Source organism: Elgaria multicarinata, chromosome 8 (assembly GCF_023053635.1).
Source record: "Elgaria multicarinata webbii isolate HBS135686 ecotype San Diego chromosome 8, rElgMul1.1.pri, whole genome shotgun sequence".
Taxonomy (NCBI): Eukaryota; Metazoa; Chordata; class Lepidosauria; order Squamata; family Anguidae; genus Elgaria; species Elgaria multicarinata.
In genome coordinates, this window is record NC_086178.1 from 111,809,132 (window position 1) to 111,824,293 (window position 15,162).

At 40.7% G+C, this 15,162-nt stretch overlaps 1 protein-coding gene across 1 annotated transcript in view; it reads right to left on the reverse strand.

Moving 5' to 3' along the window:
• LRMDA (leucine rich melanocyte differentiation associated) overlaps positions 1-5,085 on the reverse strand; it is a 1,143,906-nt gene extending 1,138,821 nt beyond the window's left edge. The window contains exons 1-2 of the mRNA XM_063133299.1: positions 5,035-5,085; positions 4,560-4,660 (exon numbers count right to left, since the gene is read on the reverse strand). Of these exons, the coding sequence (XP_062989369.1) occupies positions 4,560-4,660; positions 5,035-5,085 (152 nt within the window). The remainder of the gene's footprint in view (positions 1-4,559; positions 4,661-5,034) is intronic.
• Positions 5,086-15,162: the final 10,077 nt, after the last annotated feature.

The following is a 15,162-nucleotide window of genomic DNA, read 5'->3' on the forward strand; positions in this document are numbered from 1 at the left end:
GAGTGTCTGTGCCTGGGGATCCGTGCTAAATCCAGTCAAGAAGCCAGCTGGTTGCTGGGCGCTCTTCCTTTACACCCACCACCACCACCACCACCACAGGTCTTTGATTAGCAGATTCCCCATGTCAAGACCACCACAAACCATTAGTGAAAGCCTTGTCAGATTCAAGAAGTGTTTGCCATGTATTGCTGGCAGCTCTTCAACAGCAGCTACCAATGACACATAGCAAGCACTTCTTGAATCTGTCATTTTTATTTAACACAAACCCAATGCCACTTTTGAGACACGCAACTGGTTGCGCAAAGCCTTTTGGATCCCTGGCCTGTGCCCTTGTGATCCCTTAGGCATGCCTGACTTTCTCTTGCTGGCATCTATTAGCTCTCTAGAAAATAAAGTAAAGAATCTAAGCTACTATCATATCCCTTCAGCTATTTATCATATATGTCCTGCATTAGCTATTGCTAGATACAAATGAAATTTAATTTAGACATATTTCCTTGTGATGTTCATCAAAACATTCAATATGTTCAGCTGCCTTCTCTCTCTCAGCTGGTATGAAACACCACTGCAAAGATTACAGACAGCACTAGTTTTTGTACATGCTATTCCACTCTAGTGCCAACTGCAATTCTGGGTGCACTTCAGAGCAAAACCCCAAATAGCTTAGGACCTAATGGACAACCAACTCCAATGCCGGTCAACTGTGAGAAGGCCTTTTCTGTTGTGGCATCTAGAACATGGAATTCTCTAAATTGGGACATTCATTTTGGCCCCCACTTTGCCAATCAACTGCAGACTGGTTTTGAGGCATAGGTTTCTTTTCTTTATTATCACCATGAGAATAAGTTTGATATCTGTGAAACAGCATCACCTTGAGCTTTTGATCCCAAGCTGAAGCAAATTCACATAGTGAAATCAATGTTTAAACTGGGAATAGGAGCCACACCAGCCAGCCCCATCCCAATGTCCATACTGAATGCACAGACTTTGGGAAGGTGCCTGTTATATGAAGAAGGGCCGCCTACGCACGCAGGCTATTATGCAAACTGGAACCCAAATCACACAGGACTTCAGATTGCCTTGAAAAGTTGTTGAATATGACCTACGTACACTGAAATCAGTGCAAATTCAAAATACCCAGTACATTTTGCAGGAACTACTGACCATATGAAACCTTAATCCTTGCAGGATGCGATTACATTTATTTAGCCTAGAACTTACAACACAAAGCCATCCAAATCCCTTGGCAAAACTTCAGGGCATGTTTCATCTTGGAGACAGTAGTATAGTTCCTTTGTGGCTTCCATTCCCCGAAGAACAGAATGCTGCAAATAGGTATCCTGACTTTACGCAAGGGACAAGAAAGAATATGGCTCTTTGACCTTACAGAGCAATTCTGCTTATCTTTGAGTAAGGCCCATTGAGCGTAGTAGAACTTACTTTGGGTGGATATGTATAGGACTACATTGTTAGGCACTAACTGCATCTGATTATCTTGATCTAGAAATCAGAGCACATTGGCCCAATGTCAAATGGCAGTTAAGGCCCCATGCACAGAGTCATTAATGTAGAAATTAATATGAGGAGAGACTGGGACCATGCCCACTAAACATGCCCTCAACCTCCAACACATTTGGTGTTTTTTTTTTTATTAATTTTATTTATTGCATTTCTATACCACCCAATAGCCAAAGCCAAATGCCATTAAAAAACTTAAAATCTGAGATGCCCCAAAGCAAGTCTACAGGTTTCCACCCATGCACTGTACCTGGAGCCATGACAGCAAGTTTAGTGGCATTCTGAAGGATGTCACTGGCTTCATCCCCACAAGATTCAAGCAGTTTTCAAAAAGTGGGGCACGTCTGGATTCCAGCTTGAGTTTTTGTTTCCCCACACAACACTGGATATTTGTAAAACATTTAGACGTTCACATTACATTTGTAGAACATACTGTTTAATACTTCAAATACAAAATAATTTTTCCTTCCATATATATCACACACACACAGAGAGAGAGAGAGAGAGAGAGAGAGAGAGAGAGAGAGGCCTTAGCTAGACCAGGCTATATCCCGGGGCGAAACCTGGGATCATCCCTGTGCATCCAGATGACGCACAGGGGATCCTGGGAACAGGGAGGGATCATAGCCCTCCCCCAGAGGCCGCGGAACGTGTGGCCCGTTTCCGCAGCTTGACCCCGCACAGAGAAATTAAATTAAATTTTAAAAAACATCTACCTTCAGCGCACAAGCGTTCGTGCGCTCCTCTCCCTTTAAAAATAAAAAAATGGCAGGTGCAACAAGTCTCTTCCTGAGGTCGTTGCGCCTTACGTGTAAACAGGGGCGAGATCTCGCGTTAATCCCAATGCGAGGTCTCCCCTCCTCTCCCCCGGAAAAAAAGGTAGGTCTAGCTAAGGCCAGAGAGAGAGAGAGAGAGAAAGAGAGAGAATCCCACAGCATTGCATTTAATGGCCACCATGTCACAAATCATTCCCTCAAATAGCAAACTCAGGTGGTGAGTGCAGACAAATAAAGCCAAAACAGGACCACTGAGAAACAATCGACAGGTGTTATTGGTGAGAACCTTACATTTGGCAGAAATATTACAAGTCTTTTTAAAAAACAACAACATTGTGGGCAACCCCAATGAAGATTGGACATTGAGTGTCATTGGTAAAGAACTGTGAGAGGAAGGTGGCGAGAATGCCCCACTGAGCTCCTTGTAGCTTACAGTATTTTAGAGGAGTCCGAGGCTGGCTGGCTGGCAGGAACACTGAATAGGAACACTCACACTAGAACTGCAACTTTTTGAATGTTTGTATGTAAATATTTATTTATTTTATTTGTACTCGCACCTTTCTACCAAAATATGGCACTTAAGACGGCTAGTGATATTGCTTACTTTATGAATAGCTAAATACAAGATGGTTGCCATTTTACATCAGCCAGGTGTTCGTTGTGCTATGCGCTGACGCTCACAACTGGGGGGCTGTGGCTTGCGTTTAGGGTAAGAAAAGGTTTAGTGAATGTGCATCTTTGTAGGAAACTTTGAAAGGTTAATTTGAGAAAATACAGTTTAAAATCCTTACATTATAGTTCATTTCGCAGTTCTAAAATACACTTAATATGTCAAAGAGGAAAGTGGGTTTTCTTATCGTGCTCGAGAAATCCCCATTGCTTGCATTATGTAATTTACATTTAGATAAATTACCAAATTGATAATCCAAATGCTTAAATTATAGTCAACAGCAATTTATAGAAGAAGCAAGGTAGAGGCACCAACAGGTTTTTTTTCTTTTTGTTTTTTTAAAGGAGTTTTGGTTTTTCTTTTTGGTTTTTTTTTTAATCACTTCACTTGTATTGGTTTGGATGCAATTTTGGTTTCAACCAGGGGTGGATATCATACAGGCCACCCCCCTCAGTCATTTTCCAACCCTCCTTACCACTAGCAGCAAAAAAGCAGCAATTTTGCAACAACACATGACAGATGGGGAAGCAAAATTGCACTCCTGGAAGCTTCCTGGGGGTGTGATTCTGCTTGCATAAAAGACATGTGCTTCCCAAGAAAGCCACAATTGCAAAACAGCTGATTTTTTTGCCACCGTCGCAGCAAATTTGTCAACGGCAATTGCAGCAGCAGGAGAGGGGTACAAACCCCAATGGGTTCTGGGGGTGCAATACAGCCCCTTGATCCCCAGAAGTTGCCCAGCCATGGTTTAAAGAAAAGAGGCTGTCAGCACTGGCTTCAGCACTGTAATCTTGGTTTGTTTAAATTCAAATTTTCCTGTAGCATCCTGAGAGAGAACTCTTGCTTAATGTCAATTTTCTAACCTGGATCGTAAATCAGAATCAAACATGGTTGTTTTTACTTCTAGATAAGTGTGCATAGGATTGTAGCTTTAACCTTCAAATTAGTAATTTTACCTGGTATCTTTACAGAATTCTGTTTCTTATCTCTAAGCAAATATAATTCTACATAAGGCAAGTATGGACTATATGGCTTATAGATTAACCTCTTAGGTTATACGATGGTTCTAATTAAGTGCAATCCAATATATTTGTATTGTTACAGCAGCATGCTTGTTCAGGAAACACATTTCAAATCTGAAAATGAAAAACTCAAGTTTTTAAAAACTGCTCTTTTTCTTGACAATTTAAAGCGATCCCACCATGGAAGAGACTTATTTAGGAATTCCTGCCACTTAGGAATTCCTGCTCTGCTCTTCAAACAAATTTTTATTCTCTTCTTCTACTTCTTCTTTCAACAAAAGCAGATGAAGAATAGTACACATTTCTTATACAATGTAAGCTGCATCTATACTGTTGCAAATGATAATTGAAAATGATAATTCCCTCTTAATTATTCTTACACATACAAAAGAAGTGTTGAACATAAACTGTTTTCTGCTTGAAGACTAGCTCTATTTTAACACAATGTTTGTAATTAGGTAAACAGTATATCTGTGTAGAAATTGTTAACTTCACAAACAAAAGATAAGAACAGTCGAAAAAAAATCCTTGTTAAGATATCGCTTGATGCTGTTTATGCAAATCATCACCTACCTTAACAAGTTGAAGCTAAGATCCAGCCTTTTTGCAATGTATCCATATTCTCTCCCCAGGAATTCTGGGATTTCGTTGCAATCTTGACCGATGTAAGATACCTATAAGACGTAAGGGCATAAGAATTTAACAGCTGAGTAATTTGAAGTCTTCAGACATCTCTTAAATTGCATCTTATGTTGTATTTTATTATTTTGATTGTTGTGAGATGCCCAAAGAGCTTCATTTATTGGATGGTACAGAAATGTAATAAATAAATAAATGCTGGAGATACAGCATTTTTGTTTTTAGCTGACTTTCAAATATATAAACTAAACATAGGAAAGAAGAAAGGCAGGCAGTTAGGCAATGCAAGTCTTTAAAGCAGCGTTAGTTCTCCAAAACCAACATATGAACTCGGAACTTCCCAATCCAGTTCCTTCTGTCAATCAGCTGCAAACTCTTCTGTTACTTTTGCTTGCTACATTCCAAATACTAAAACATTTGTCTCCAGCCTATCTAGGAGCCACAAGTCATCAATGCTCATTTAAGCAGATTTCTCTTAGCAGCCAATGCTTATTGAAGAAAAATATACAGACACGGTGATCTCCCATAGAGTACAAGGGTGCCTACAACAACAGGATGCCATCTTCTAAATAAATATGTTATGTTTTGACATAATATCACACTTTAAAGAAGATGGTGAGTCCAATCTCGGGCTCTCTCACATACTGCAGTTGTCAAGCAGTGGATGTTGTTGAACAAGAAGAGTGCACCAAAAGTTTATCTTGTCCACCATGTTTAGGTGTGACGTTTTAGTGCTTAATTAAAATCTCCAAAGAATTCTATCATCCGTACCAGCTTATCCCTCTAGCAAGCAATTTAAAGATAGGGAAAAGCTGATCAAATGCTTTAGAAAACTACAATATTTTACACTGCGAAAATAATTTTTGATAACTTTCTATTTAGTTGGGATTAGTTTTAACAGCAAAGCAATATCTATGCTCAATCCAGAGTTCTACTTTTTAAGAAATTGGTCTTATGATGTTTCCATTTGTCTTTGAAGTTACCATTTCTTCAAATTCCAGATAAGAACAAGAAAATAAGAGTCAGGCAAGTTGTGTTTGGATGATATTTCATGTTCTCCAAAATACAACCTACTCTACATGACAACTTGCCAGTGCATCCCCTAACTTTACAAATCACCCCTGTGGTTCAGCTGGTCTTAAAATGATTGCAATCTGATAATGTAGCATTTCATCCCCTTTAATTCATCCTTGTTCAGTAACTTCATCTGAGAAAGAGATAGTTGACTACAGAGAAATAGTTTTACTGTGAATACATGAGCTGAAAAAATAAAAAGCTCAGAGTTCATTCTTGCAATTTCCTCTTCCTTCCCAAGGCATCTGTCATCCCTTCTCTTGCAATAAATTCTACTTCAGGACAAAGGGTTGCCTTTCACAGTCTCCAGAAAGTAAAAGAGGGATATATATTTTTAGAGAGATGTCAATCTAATTATTTGGAATTCTGCTCTAGAATCAGTAAACATCTTCCGGGTGTGTTCTGCCTTTCACTCTAATGGATCCCAAAGCAATTTACATGCTACATATACATGCAAATACAATTAAATGAAAACACAAGAAAAGAAACAGTCGCTTCAAGGGCGGGGGGAGTAACAGCAGCATGTTTTTATCAGCAAGAGAAAATGCTGTACATAAATTCTGCTCTTTCCTGTGTCATCTTTCAGATTTCCAATGTCTAGATCATAGGACATCCCTGAAGAGCCAAATTTTAAACCTCTATGTTTGTACTAAACTGACAGTGAAATCAAAGAGAACCCTTAATGAAGTTACCATTTTAGAAGAGTTAATTTTATCATGTATCACACACACTCTTCAAACACGTAACATCAGTTCAGAGTAAGGATATCTCTCCAAACTGGGAAGATGGGTATTAAAATTGCAAAAGCGGTTCAATATAAATACTTGTAAAGTGATGCAAGCTAGGGTTAAAAACATCACATAAATGCTGACAAGGGCTGAGCTGCGGTGACTAACCAAGAAAGAGATCTTGGGGTCGTGGTGGACAACTTGATGAAAACGTCAACCCAGTATGCAGCTACTGTGAAAAGGGCAAATTCCATGGCTTAAAATTAGACATGATAATTAGGAAAGCCATAAAAATAAAACTGGCAAGATCATAATACCCTACATGACCCTATTATGGGATCTCACTTAGAATACTGTATACAGTTCTGGTCACCGCACCCAAAAAGGATATTGGAATGTTGGAAAAAGTGCAGAATAGTGTAACTTAAAATGATCAAGGGGCTGGAGCAACACCCCTATGAGGGAAGGTTATAAAATCTGGGACTATTTAGCTTGGAAACAAGGCAAGTGAGGAGAGACATAATAGAGGTATACAAAATTATGCATGGTGTACAGAAAGTGGATAGGGAGACATTTTTCTCCCTCTTTTATTTATTTAAAACATTTATATCCTGCCCTATATCATTAAGATCTCAGGGCAGCGTACAGATAAAAGCATACAGTATAAAATAAATATGCACAGTTAAAAACAAATTAAACCATGAACCAAGTTAAAACAATATATAATTTAAAAGCAGTAAAAGCAGTTAAAAGAATGTGCCATCTTTGTGAATTTAACCATCAAAGGCTTTGTTAAAAAGCCATGTTTTTACTTGGCATCGAAATGAAATCAGCGTTGGCACCAGTCAGGCCTCCAAGGGGAGAGCATTCCACAGTCTGGGTGCCACAACAGAGAAAGCCCTCTCCCTTGTCCCATCATAGTGTACATGTTGCCACGGAGATTCCAATAAAATCTGTGCCACGGAGTCCACCTGGGCCTCCAGTGACAATGATTGTTTTATAATACTATCCATGAAGCTGATTGGTGGTAGATTGAGGACAGCTAAAAGGAAGTACTTCTTCACACAGCATATAGTCAAACTATGGTATTTGCTACCACAAGACAGAGCAATGGCCACCAATTTGGATGGCTTTAAATTGAGTTTGACAATTTCATGGAGGAGAAGGCTATCAATGCATACTAGTGCTGATGGCTGTATGCTACCTCCAGTATCAGTGGCAATATGCCCACGTATACCAATTGCTGGGTAACATGAGCAGGAGGGAGTTTTCACACTCATGTCCTATTTGTGGTTTTCTGCTGGAGCTGTTCGCATGCACAACTGCCGCCAAGTGCAAGGGATAAAGGCTTGATCAGTCTTCCCCCAACATGGTGCCCTCCAGATGACTTGGACTGCAACTCCCATCAGCCTCAAATTGCAAGGTCAGGAATGATGGGAATTGCAGTTCAAAACATCTGGAGGGCACCACGTTGGGGAATGCTGTGCTAGAACTTCCCCAATGCTTTCCACAGACTCCAGTTAACCAAACTCCAAGGAGGAAATGATGGGCTTGCAAGACTACAATACCTTCCAGAAGTACAGATGGTGACATCTTGGTATAAGATATATCATATAGAATATATATAAATATGACAGACTGTAGCTAGAAGAGCTCAAATGATAGATTTTACTGGAAGGTTAACTCTAACGCTTACTACGCTGCCAATGAAGCCCAATAGAACGCAGCACCTAAACCTTTGGGGCCAATTCAGCTACTAGAATTGAAAATCAACACGGAAGTTATAAATAAAAAGGTGAGATTAGGAATACATTTTACATTCATTATGATCAAGGAACATTCTGTGAAGCATAAACTCCAAGAGCTATATTAGAAAGAATTACTCAGATAATAAATGCGAAGTGCTTTGAACACTCTGAAGCACTATATAAATGCTATTACTATTTCCCACTGCTAAATACATAGCTATCTAAAGAGTACTTTGTACTTCAAAGGGGAGGAATAAAGCCTTCAAGGGACAAACACTTGCACTCCTTGCCACATGCAACCAAAGCAACCACAATGCTATTTTAAAAAACCCGCTGGAATTAATCATCTTCAGGTGCACCCAATAGTTTGTAAAATACATTGGGGGGATAAGAGGTTCACCTGGTATAAACATCCCAAAAGATTTACGAAGTTGGACCCAACCCGCAATACCTAATTAAAGCTTTAAAAGAAAGTCTATTTCTTGTGTGGGTTCTTGCTGTTTGGAACACAACTGAAGCTACAATACTGTAATCAGTGGTGGGCAAAAGTTAGATCAAGATCTGTTGGTAGATCTTTGGCAAGAGTTTCTGACTCCCAGATGACCCAAAAACCAACAGCTAAAAAGCCTCACCCCCATTAAGTTGCTGAAAAATATTGCTTCCGAGAAACCCAAGTGTGGATTTTTATGTGGAACTTTCGAGTTCAGTTCTGGTACCGATCAAAAGTGTCCTTGTTGCATATGCCAGCCTGCCTGGATTCCTATTTTGCACCTGCCTCTGGTCGTTGGACCTCATGATTCTAGTCAAAAGCAACGTAGAGCCCACAAGTCTGAAGACTGCCCATGCCTGCTAAGAACATTTACCTAGAAGTAAGTCCATTGAATTCTGTGAGACTTACTTCTGAGCAGAAATGCATAGGATTACACTATGAAGGTCCTGACCATTTTGTGTGCTTCTATGATCACAACATGATACATCTTTGTTCATCCAGATGAAAGCAATTCTTAAATTTATTAGTAGTTGCTGTCACACCGCTCTTGCTGTACGATTGCACAGCCCAAATTGGCTTAGAAACGTCCAACACAAAGACTGACTGTTCCACGTGGGACAAAAATCACATGTTTCTTTCGCTCACCAAATTGTTTCGCTGGGCTTACTCCAGCAAAACAATTGAGAAACAAATTTTACTTCAGAAACAAATGTTTGTATTTTCCTCCCAAAGGCTCATCCAGGATGTCAACATCTATATATTGATGGCCACTGTGAAATTCTTATTTTGCATTTCAGTGATATTTAAGCATTTGGTCAAAGTGTCGGTGGACAATGTAAAGAAAAGGGCAACTGCTTCTGACTAAGCAGATGGATCTTAAAGCAAGGACAAAGTTACCTATCCCTCCCATATTTAAGAAGACCACCACCATTTAACGGAAGCCCCTATTTCATATGCACTTTTCAAATAAACTTTTGATTAAAAAGCTCATGTTCTTTAGTGAAGTAATTTTATAACATATTTACACTCCATTTCTCCACACACAGGCTATACATGCCAGTGGTCTCATAAATAGACTTCCACACAGCCAGCAACAGAAAGGGAACCACTAGTTCTATAAAGAAGGGATCTCTATTCAGCTCTATAAACATGGGGCACCACCTGGACCCTGAACTGTGACACTGGTGAAATCAAACACACATAGAATCATAGAATAGCAGAGTTGGAAGGGGCCTACAAGACCATCAAGTCCAACCCCCTGCTCAATGCAGGAATCCACCCTAAAGCATCCCTGACAATTTTGACAACTGTTGGGGCCTCTAGTGTGGGAGAGCTCACAACCTCCCCAGGCAACTGATTCCATTGTCATACTGCTCTAACAGTCAGGAAGTTTTTCCTGATGTCCAGCTAGAATCTGGCTGTACTTACAGTACTTACATAGTACTTACATTACACTGATATCAATGGAATTGGAACATACTTGCAGCTTAGCACATTAACTTAGACTGCAGCCTTCTGACGTCTCCAAGTGTGGAAGCCCTACTGATTTAAATGGAACTTTTTTCCATTAAACTGTGCTTAGGTTTGTAGCCTAAAAGTAATTTTGTATGGCCAAAATCAGCCCAAGAAAAGAAGAGGGTAAGGAACCATAAGAAGAGTACTACAATAGCCTGAAACCTCAGGATGAAGTTTATCTGACAGATCCTTAAAATTAACCCAGATTAGTTCCAGCCACTTTTCCACACAGCTGCTGTTCCTCTCTTCAGAAGTTGCCTTGACTTACATAGCACAGCTGTATGGCAGGTTTACTCACAGATTCATCTTTACAATATCCATATGGTTCTGTTGTTGGCCATGTGAGTATTGGAATGTGGGAAAGCTCCCACGCGAAGTAGTAATCTCAGAAATCACATGAACTTGTCCTTTGAAATGATTGGAGAGGAGGTCCATGTGATTTACAAGGTTCAATGGGCACCGAGTGGATTTAGAGAAGATGTCATCCACCACACAGACACTCCACATACAGAGATACAGTGAAGATCCACATGTATTCTAACCTTACAAACAGCTCACAGAGCTCATATGTTTAATGAACTTCAGTTCACGTGCAGTGTAAATTATACTCAAGTGTTCCATGATCGAAAAAAGAACAAGGAGCTTTTTGAACATTCTAAATAGGAACTGGGGCTTGAAGGGAACTGGTGAAGGCCCCCAGGGAATGCACATTGTGAGTATTCAGGGCACAGCACTTGAAGCTCCGAAGTGTTTTGCTTCCTTATGCCACAGACTTATCAGTACCATATCATAAATTCAGATAAAACTATTTGTACCTATTGAGAAAACTGCCATGGCTGCTCCATATCAGGGCTTTGAGAAGTTTGCTCCTGATCGAAGATAGGTTGTGGGTTGAGAGACCAAACCAGTAGTCAACAATGCAAGAACAGCCTTTCCCAATCTTGAACTGATGCAAGTGGAACAATACTCTCCAGATACATTGGACTAAAACTCCCACTGGACATGTGGGCTGGAGATGATGGGAGCTGTAGTCCAATATATCTGGAGGGCACCTGGTTGGGGAAGGCTACAAGAGCAACTGTGGCTGTAACTCTACCCAGGATGAAGTCCAATGAAGATGGGTCATGCTGGCTGACTGGAGTTTGGGCAAGTAGGAACTGGTTAGGCTCAATGACATATTTCACCCACCTTCTGGCAAAACTTCAGCATCATTTCATCAGCTGCACAATGCAACTGTGCTATGTGAGTGGCTTGGGATGGGACAGGGGGAAATTTTCGTCCACCACAACCATTCACAGTAATACAATGAATGTTGATCTCCAGTGAGACAACCATGAGAAGTCACCTCACAACAGCAATGCAAAGCCACTTTGACATCTCTCAGAGCAGAGCTGTGAGACCACAAGCCCTTGCAAGGAAAAGGATCTTCTGTTTTCTGGGAAAAGATAGAACACCCTAGCCCAGTGTTTCCCAACCATACTGGTTGGGGATGACAGTAGTTATAGTTCAACTCATCGGAAGAGCTGCTTTAGGCAGACAAGAATTTCTGTTGTGCACAAGTATTGACATTGGACCAATGCAGACTAGTATTCCTTATGTCTATCAGGGAATGGGGAGACAACTCTGATCAAAGCTGCAGCATATCACAGGCTAAGGATCTCTCTTTTTTTAAAAAAAAAAAAAAAGATCTTGGAGATACAAGGCTACAGGCTTGGAGGACATACAGTAGGCAGAAATTCCCTCTTATCCCAAGAGTCACAACATATGAAACTCTGAAAATTGACAAGTGAGGCGTACTAAAAGTATCAGAGGCCCCAGAACACCCTTCAGAGTTATGCAGGCTTCCAAGCAACACTGCGACAAGGCTTCTGTGCCTTTAATAAATGCATGGAGAGGTGAATTTGGGCATGGGCAGCTTCTCAGAATTGCACCGCTTTGCAGAACTACACCTGCCAAGATTCTCCTTTAAGCGCATTTTTTAGGCACAGGAGCCCTGTCTCAATTCTTTTCTGGCAAATAGCCTCTTAGGACAGCATTTAAAGGTAGCAACCCAATGCACATTTAGTTGAGAACAAACCCCATAGAACTTAATAGGTCAGAGTAAACACACACAGGACCAGCCTATTAGGCTGCAATCCAAAATACACTTACCAGGAAGTAAGGCACATGGAACCCATTGGGATTTATTTGCAAACATATATATTGATGATCCAATTATCGATTTTTTAAGACCTGTCTTATGCCACTTGTAAGTGGGGAGACAGGCAGGAGAATCGAAATAGTAGAGCAGCTTAGCAAAAAAATCGTGCACATTGTGATACAAGTGTATCAGGCTTGCAACACTACGTGCAAGATTGGAATGAGGGTGAGATAGTGCATCTTGTTGACCTCTTAGACAAATGGGTAGGAATAAAACTTTTACATCTCAACGAGGATTGCTCCTTTGAAAAGATTGTTAATGACTTTTTTGTAGCAAATTTTATGCTCTTTAATTTTGTATTGAGACAATTTTTCTGTGAGATTACAAATAATAGAGTTATTGTGAGAAAACTGGATTTTGGCCACCATTTTCCAAGATGGTGGCTGTTACGATGATTTCCCAAGATGCCCCTATATCTCATTTTAATCTACATGGTCCTAAATGCCACTATACTAAATTTCACACTTGTATCACAATGTGCACGATTTGGCCAGAAGTTGTTGTTAAGCTGCTGTACTAGGAGGTGAGCTCCAAATTTAGACGATGGAAATTAATCCCAGTGAGCTGCTGATCTTTTATCCGTAATCATGAGAAACCCCACCATATGAATAATGAGAACCTCAAATCTAACAATAGTGCTCCCACAAGTTTCCTCAACTGAGCAACAGATATAGGACAGGCAGAAAAAGTGTTTCTTCACACAATGCATAGTTAACTTATAGAATTCACTATCCCAAAACACGGTAATGACCACTGGTCTAGGCGGCTTTAAAAGAGGATAGGTTTATCAAGCGCTACTGGCTAAATAGAATGTCCATGTTCAGATGTAAGTGTACCTCTAAATACCAGCTGCTTGCCTGGATGGGTAAACTAAGTGGAGGGGCTATTGCCTTCCAACGCTGAAGCATTTTGCTGTTGTTATTGGAAAAACAGGATGCTATACTGCATGGTCCTTTGGCCTAATACGCAAGGCTCTTATATGTTTTTAACGCCTTCATTTTTATCTGAATTGCAACTTGCTACCAACAATGCAAGTCTAGTCTTCGCAATTAAACCAAACACATTGCATTACATTTGTTGTTTTACAAAAGAAAGGTAGTATACCTAAATATATTACAAAGTGTGTACTTTATAAATGTGTTCTTATTTTTAAACAAGAAAAGAAAAAACTGAAAACAATTACTATATTGAACATGCAATTTAGGCATATGCAATAAATCAGAAGCAAAACAAAAAGCACACCTTATTGAATTTCATGTCAACTGCATGAAATGTTGTTGTTACTGTTTTTATTTTGTTTTGTATGCACAGCTTCGCAATGCAACCACAACAGCTCTGAAACACATGCTGAGTCCTCTCCTTCCACACTATAAATATGAAAGTCACAGCTGGTGTAGCACAGCAGCAAAGACACTGAGTTACACATCAGGAATAACAACAAACAACAACACTTGGGAAATATTTGGAGAACTGGGCATTATACAGGAATCCCCCAGTCCAAATCTCTCCACTGCCATAAACTCAGTAGGCAAGACACTTTTCCTTCAGTTCCAGCCCAGCCCAGCCCTGCCTGCAATATTGGGATAATAGAGCAGGCCTACATTACAAGCCTGTTGTAAGATTTACAACAGAATGTATACAAAGCAACCTTAACACTTACAAGTGCTATAACACTTACAAGTGCTTTTAGACCCAGGTGAAGACCTTTTTATTCTCCCAGCATTTTAACAGTCTATAAATAAACTTTAACTCGGTGTTCTAAATTTGTAATTTTGCATTGCTGCTGTTTTGATCTGGTTGAGCTTTTATGTTGTATTTTATATTATGGTTTTATACTGTTGTTTTATACTTTGAATGTTTTTAATTTTTGTGAACTGCCCAGAGAGCTCCGGCTATTGGGCGGTATAGAAAAGTAATTAATGAATAAATAAAAGAAATATAAACCTTAAGTATCATCAACATGTGACTTCAATAAATAGTTGTTTAGCAACAATATTGTGAAAGACTCCTACAGCATACGGTTTTTTTTTAGATGCTCTTTGGGAAACAGAAACTTAACCCTTCCTGGAGCAGATTTATGGGTTCATAGTTAAGGTCCAGAACAAAGTGCAAACTTCGAAGCAACAGTTTGGTGGCATTTGCAGGCTTGCATTCATCGGCCACTGACATGCAAGTCGTAGTTTTTGAGAGCGCTTTCCCCTTGCTCAGCTCCAGACGGCGTAGGCTGAGCACCCTCCGGGTTGAGAAAAACGAGAAGTTTGAAAGGGTGTCGAAGCGCAAGTGCAATTCTATGAAGCCACCCACCCATTCACATTCACACACACACACACACCCAGACACAGACACAGACACAGAGCAATGAAGGAGAAAGCAAACTGCAACCTGGCACGCGCCCCGAGGGAGAGCGAAGGGGGAGACCTCTCCCCCACCCCCCAAGAGCTCCTGTGAAATGTTGCAAATGCTGAGATGTTGCACATGCTGCAATGTTGCAAATGCGGGCGGGGCGGGCGGCAGGGAAGGCACTTACTTGCGTCCCATGGACCACGACCCCTGTCATCTCTGCAACGCGCCCGCAAGGCAGGGGACGGAGGGAACTGGGGGTCCTCCTCGCTTACAAGCGCTGGGGCTGAGGGGGCCGGGGAGTCAACAACCTGCAAGGGAGGGGTGGTTGGTCACTGGGGGGTGGGGGAGAGCGTCCCGGGCTGCAGCCAGGCAAGCACCCGCCAGCCCCTCTTCTCCGCGCCGCCTGCAATTCAAGCCCTCGGGCTGCCCCACTTCCTTC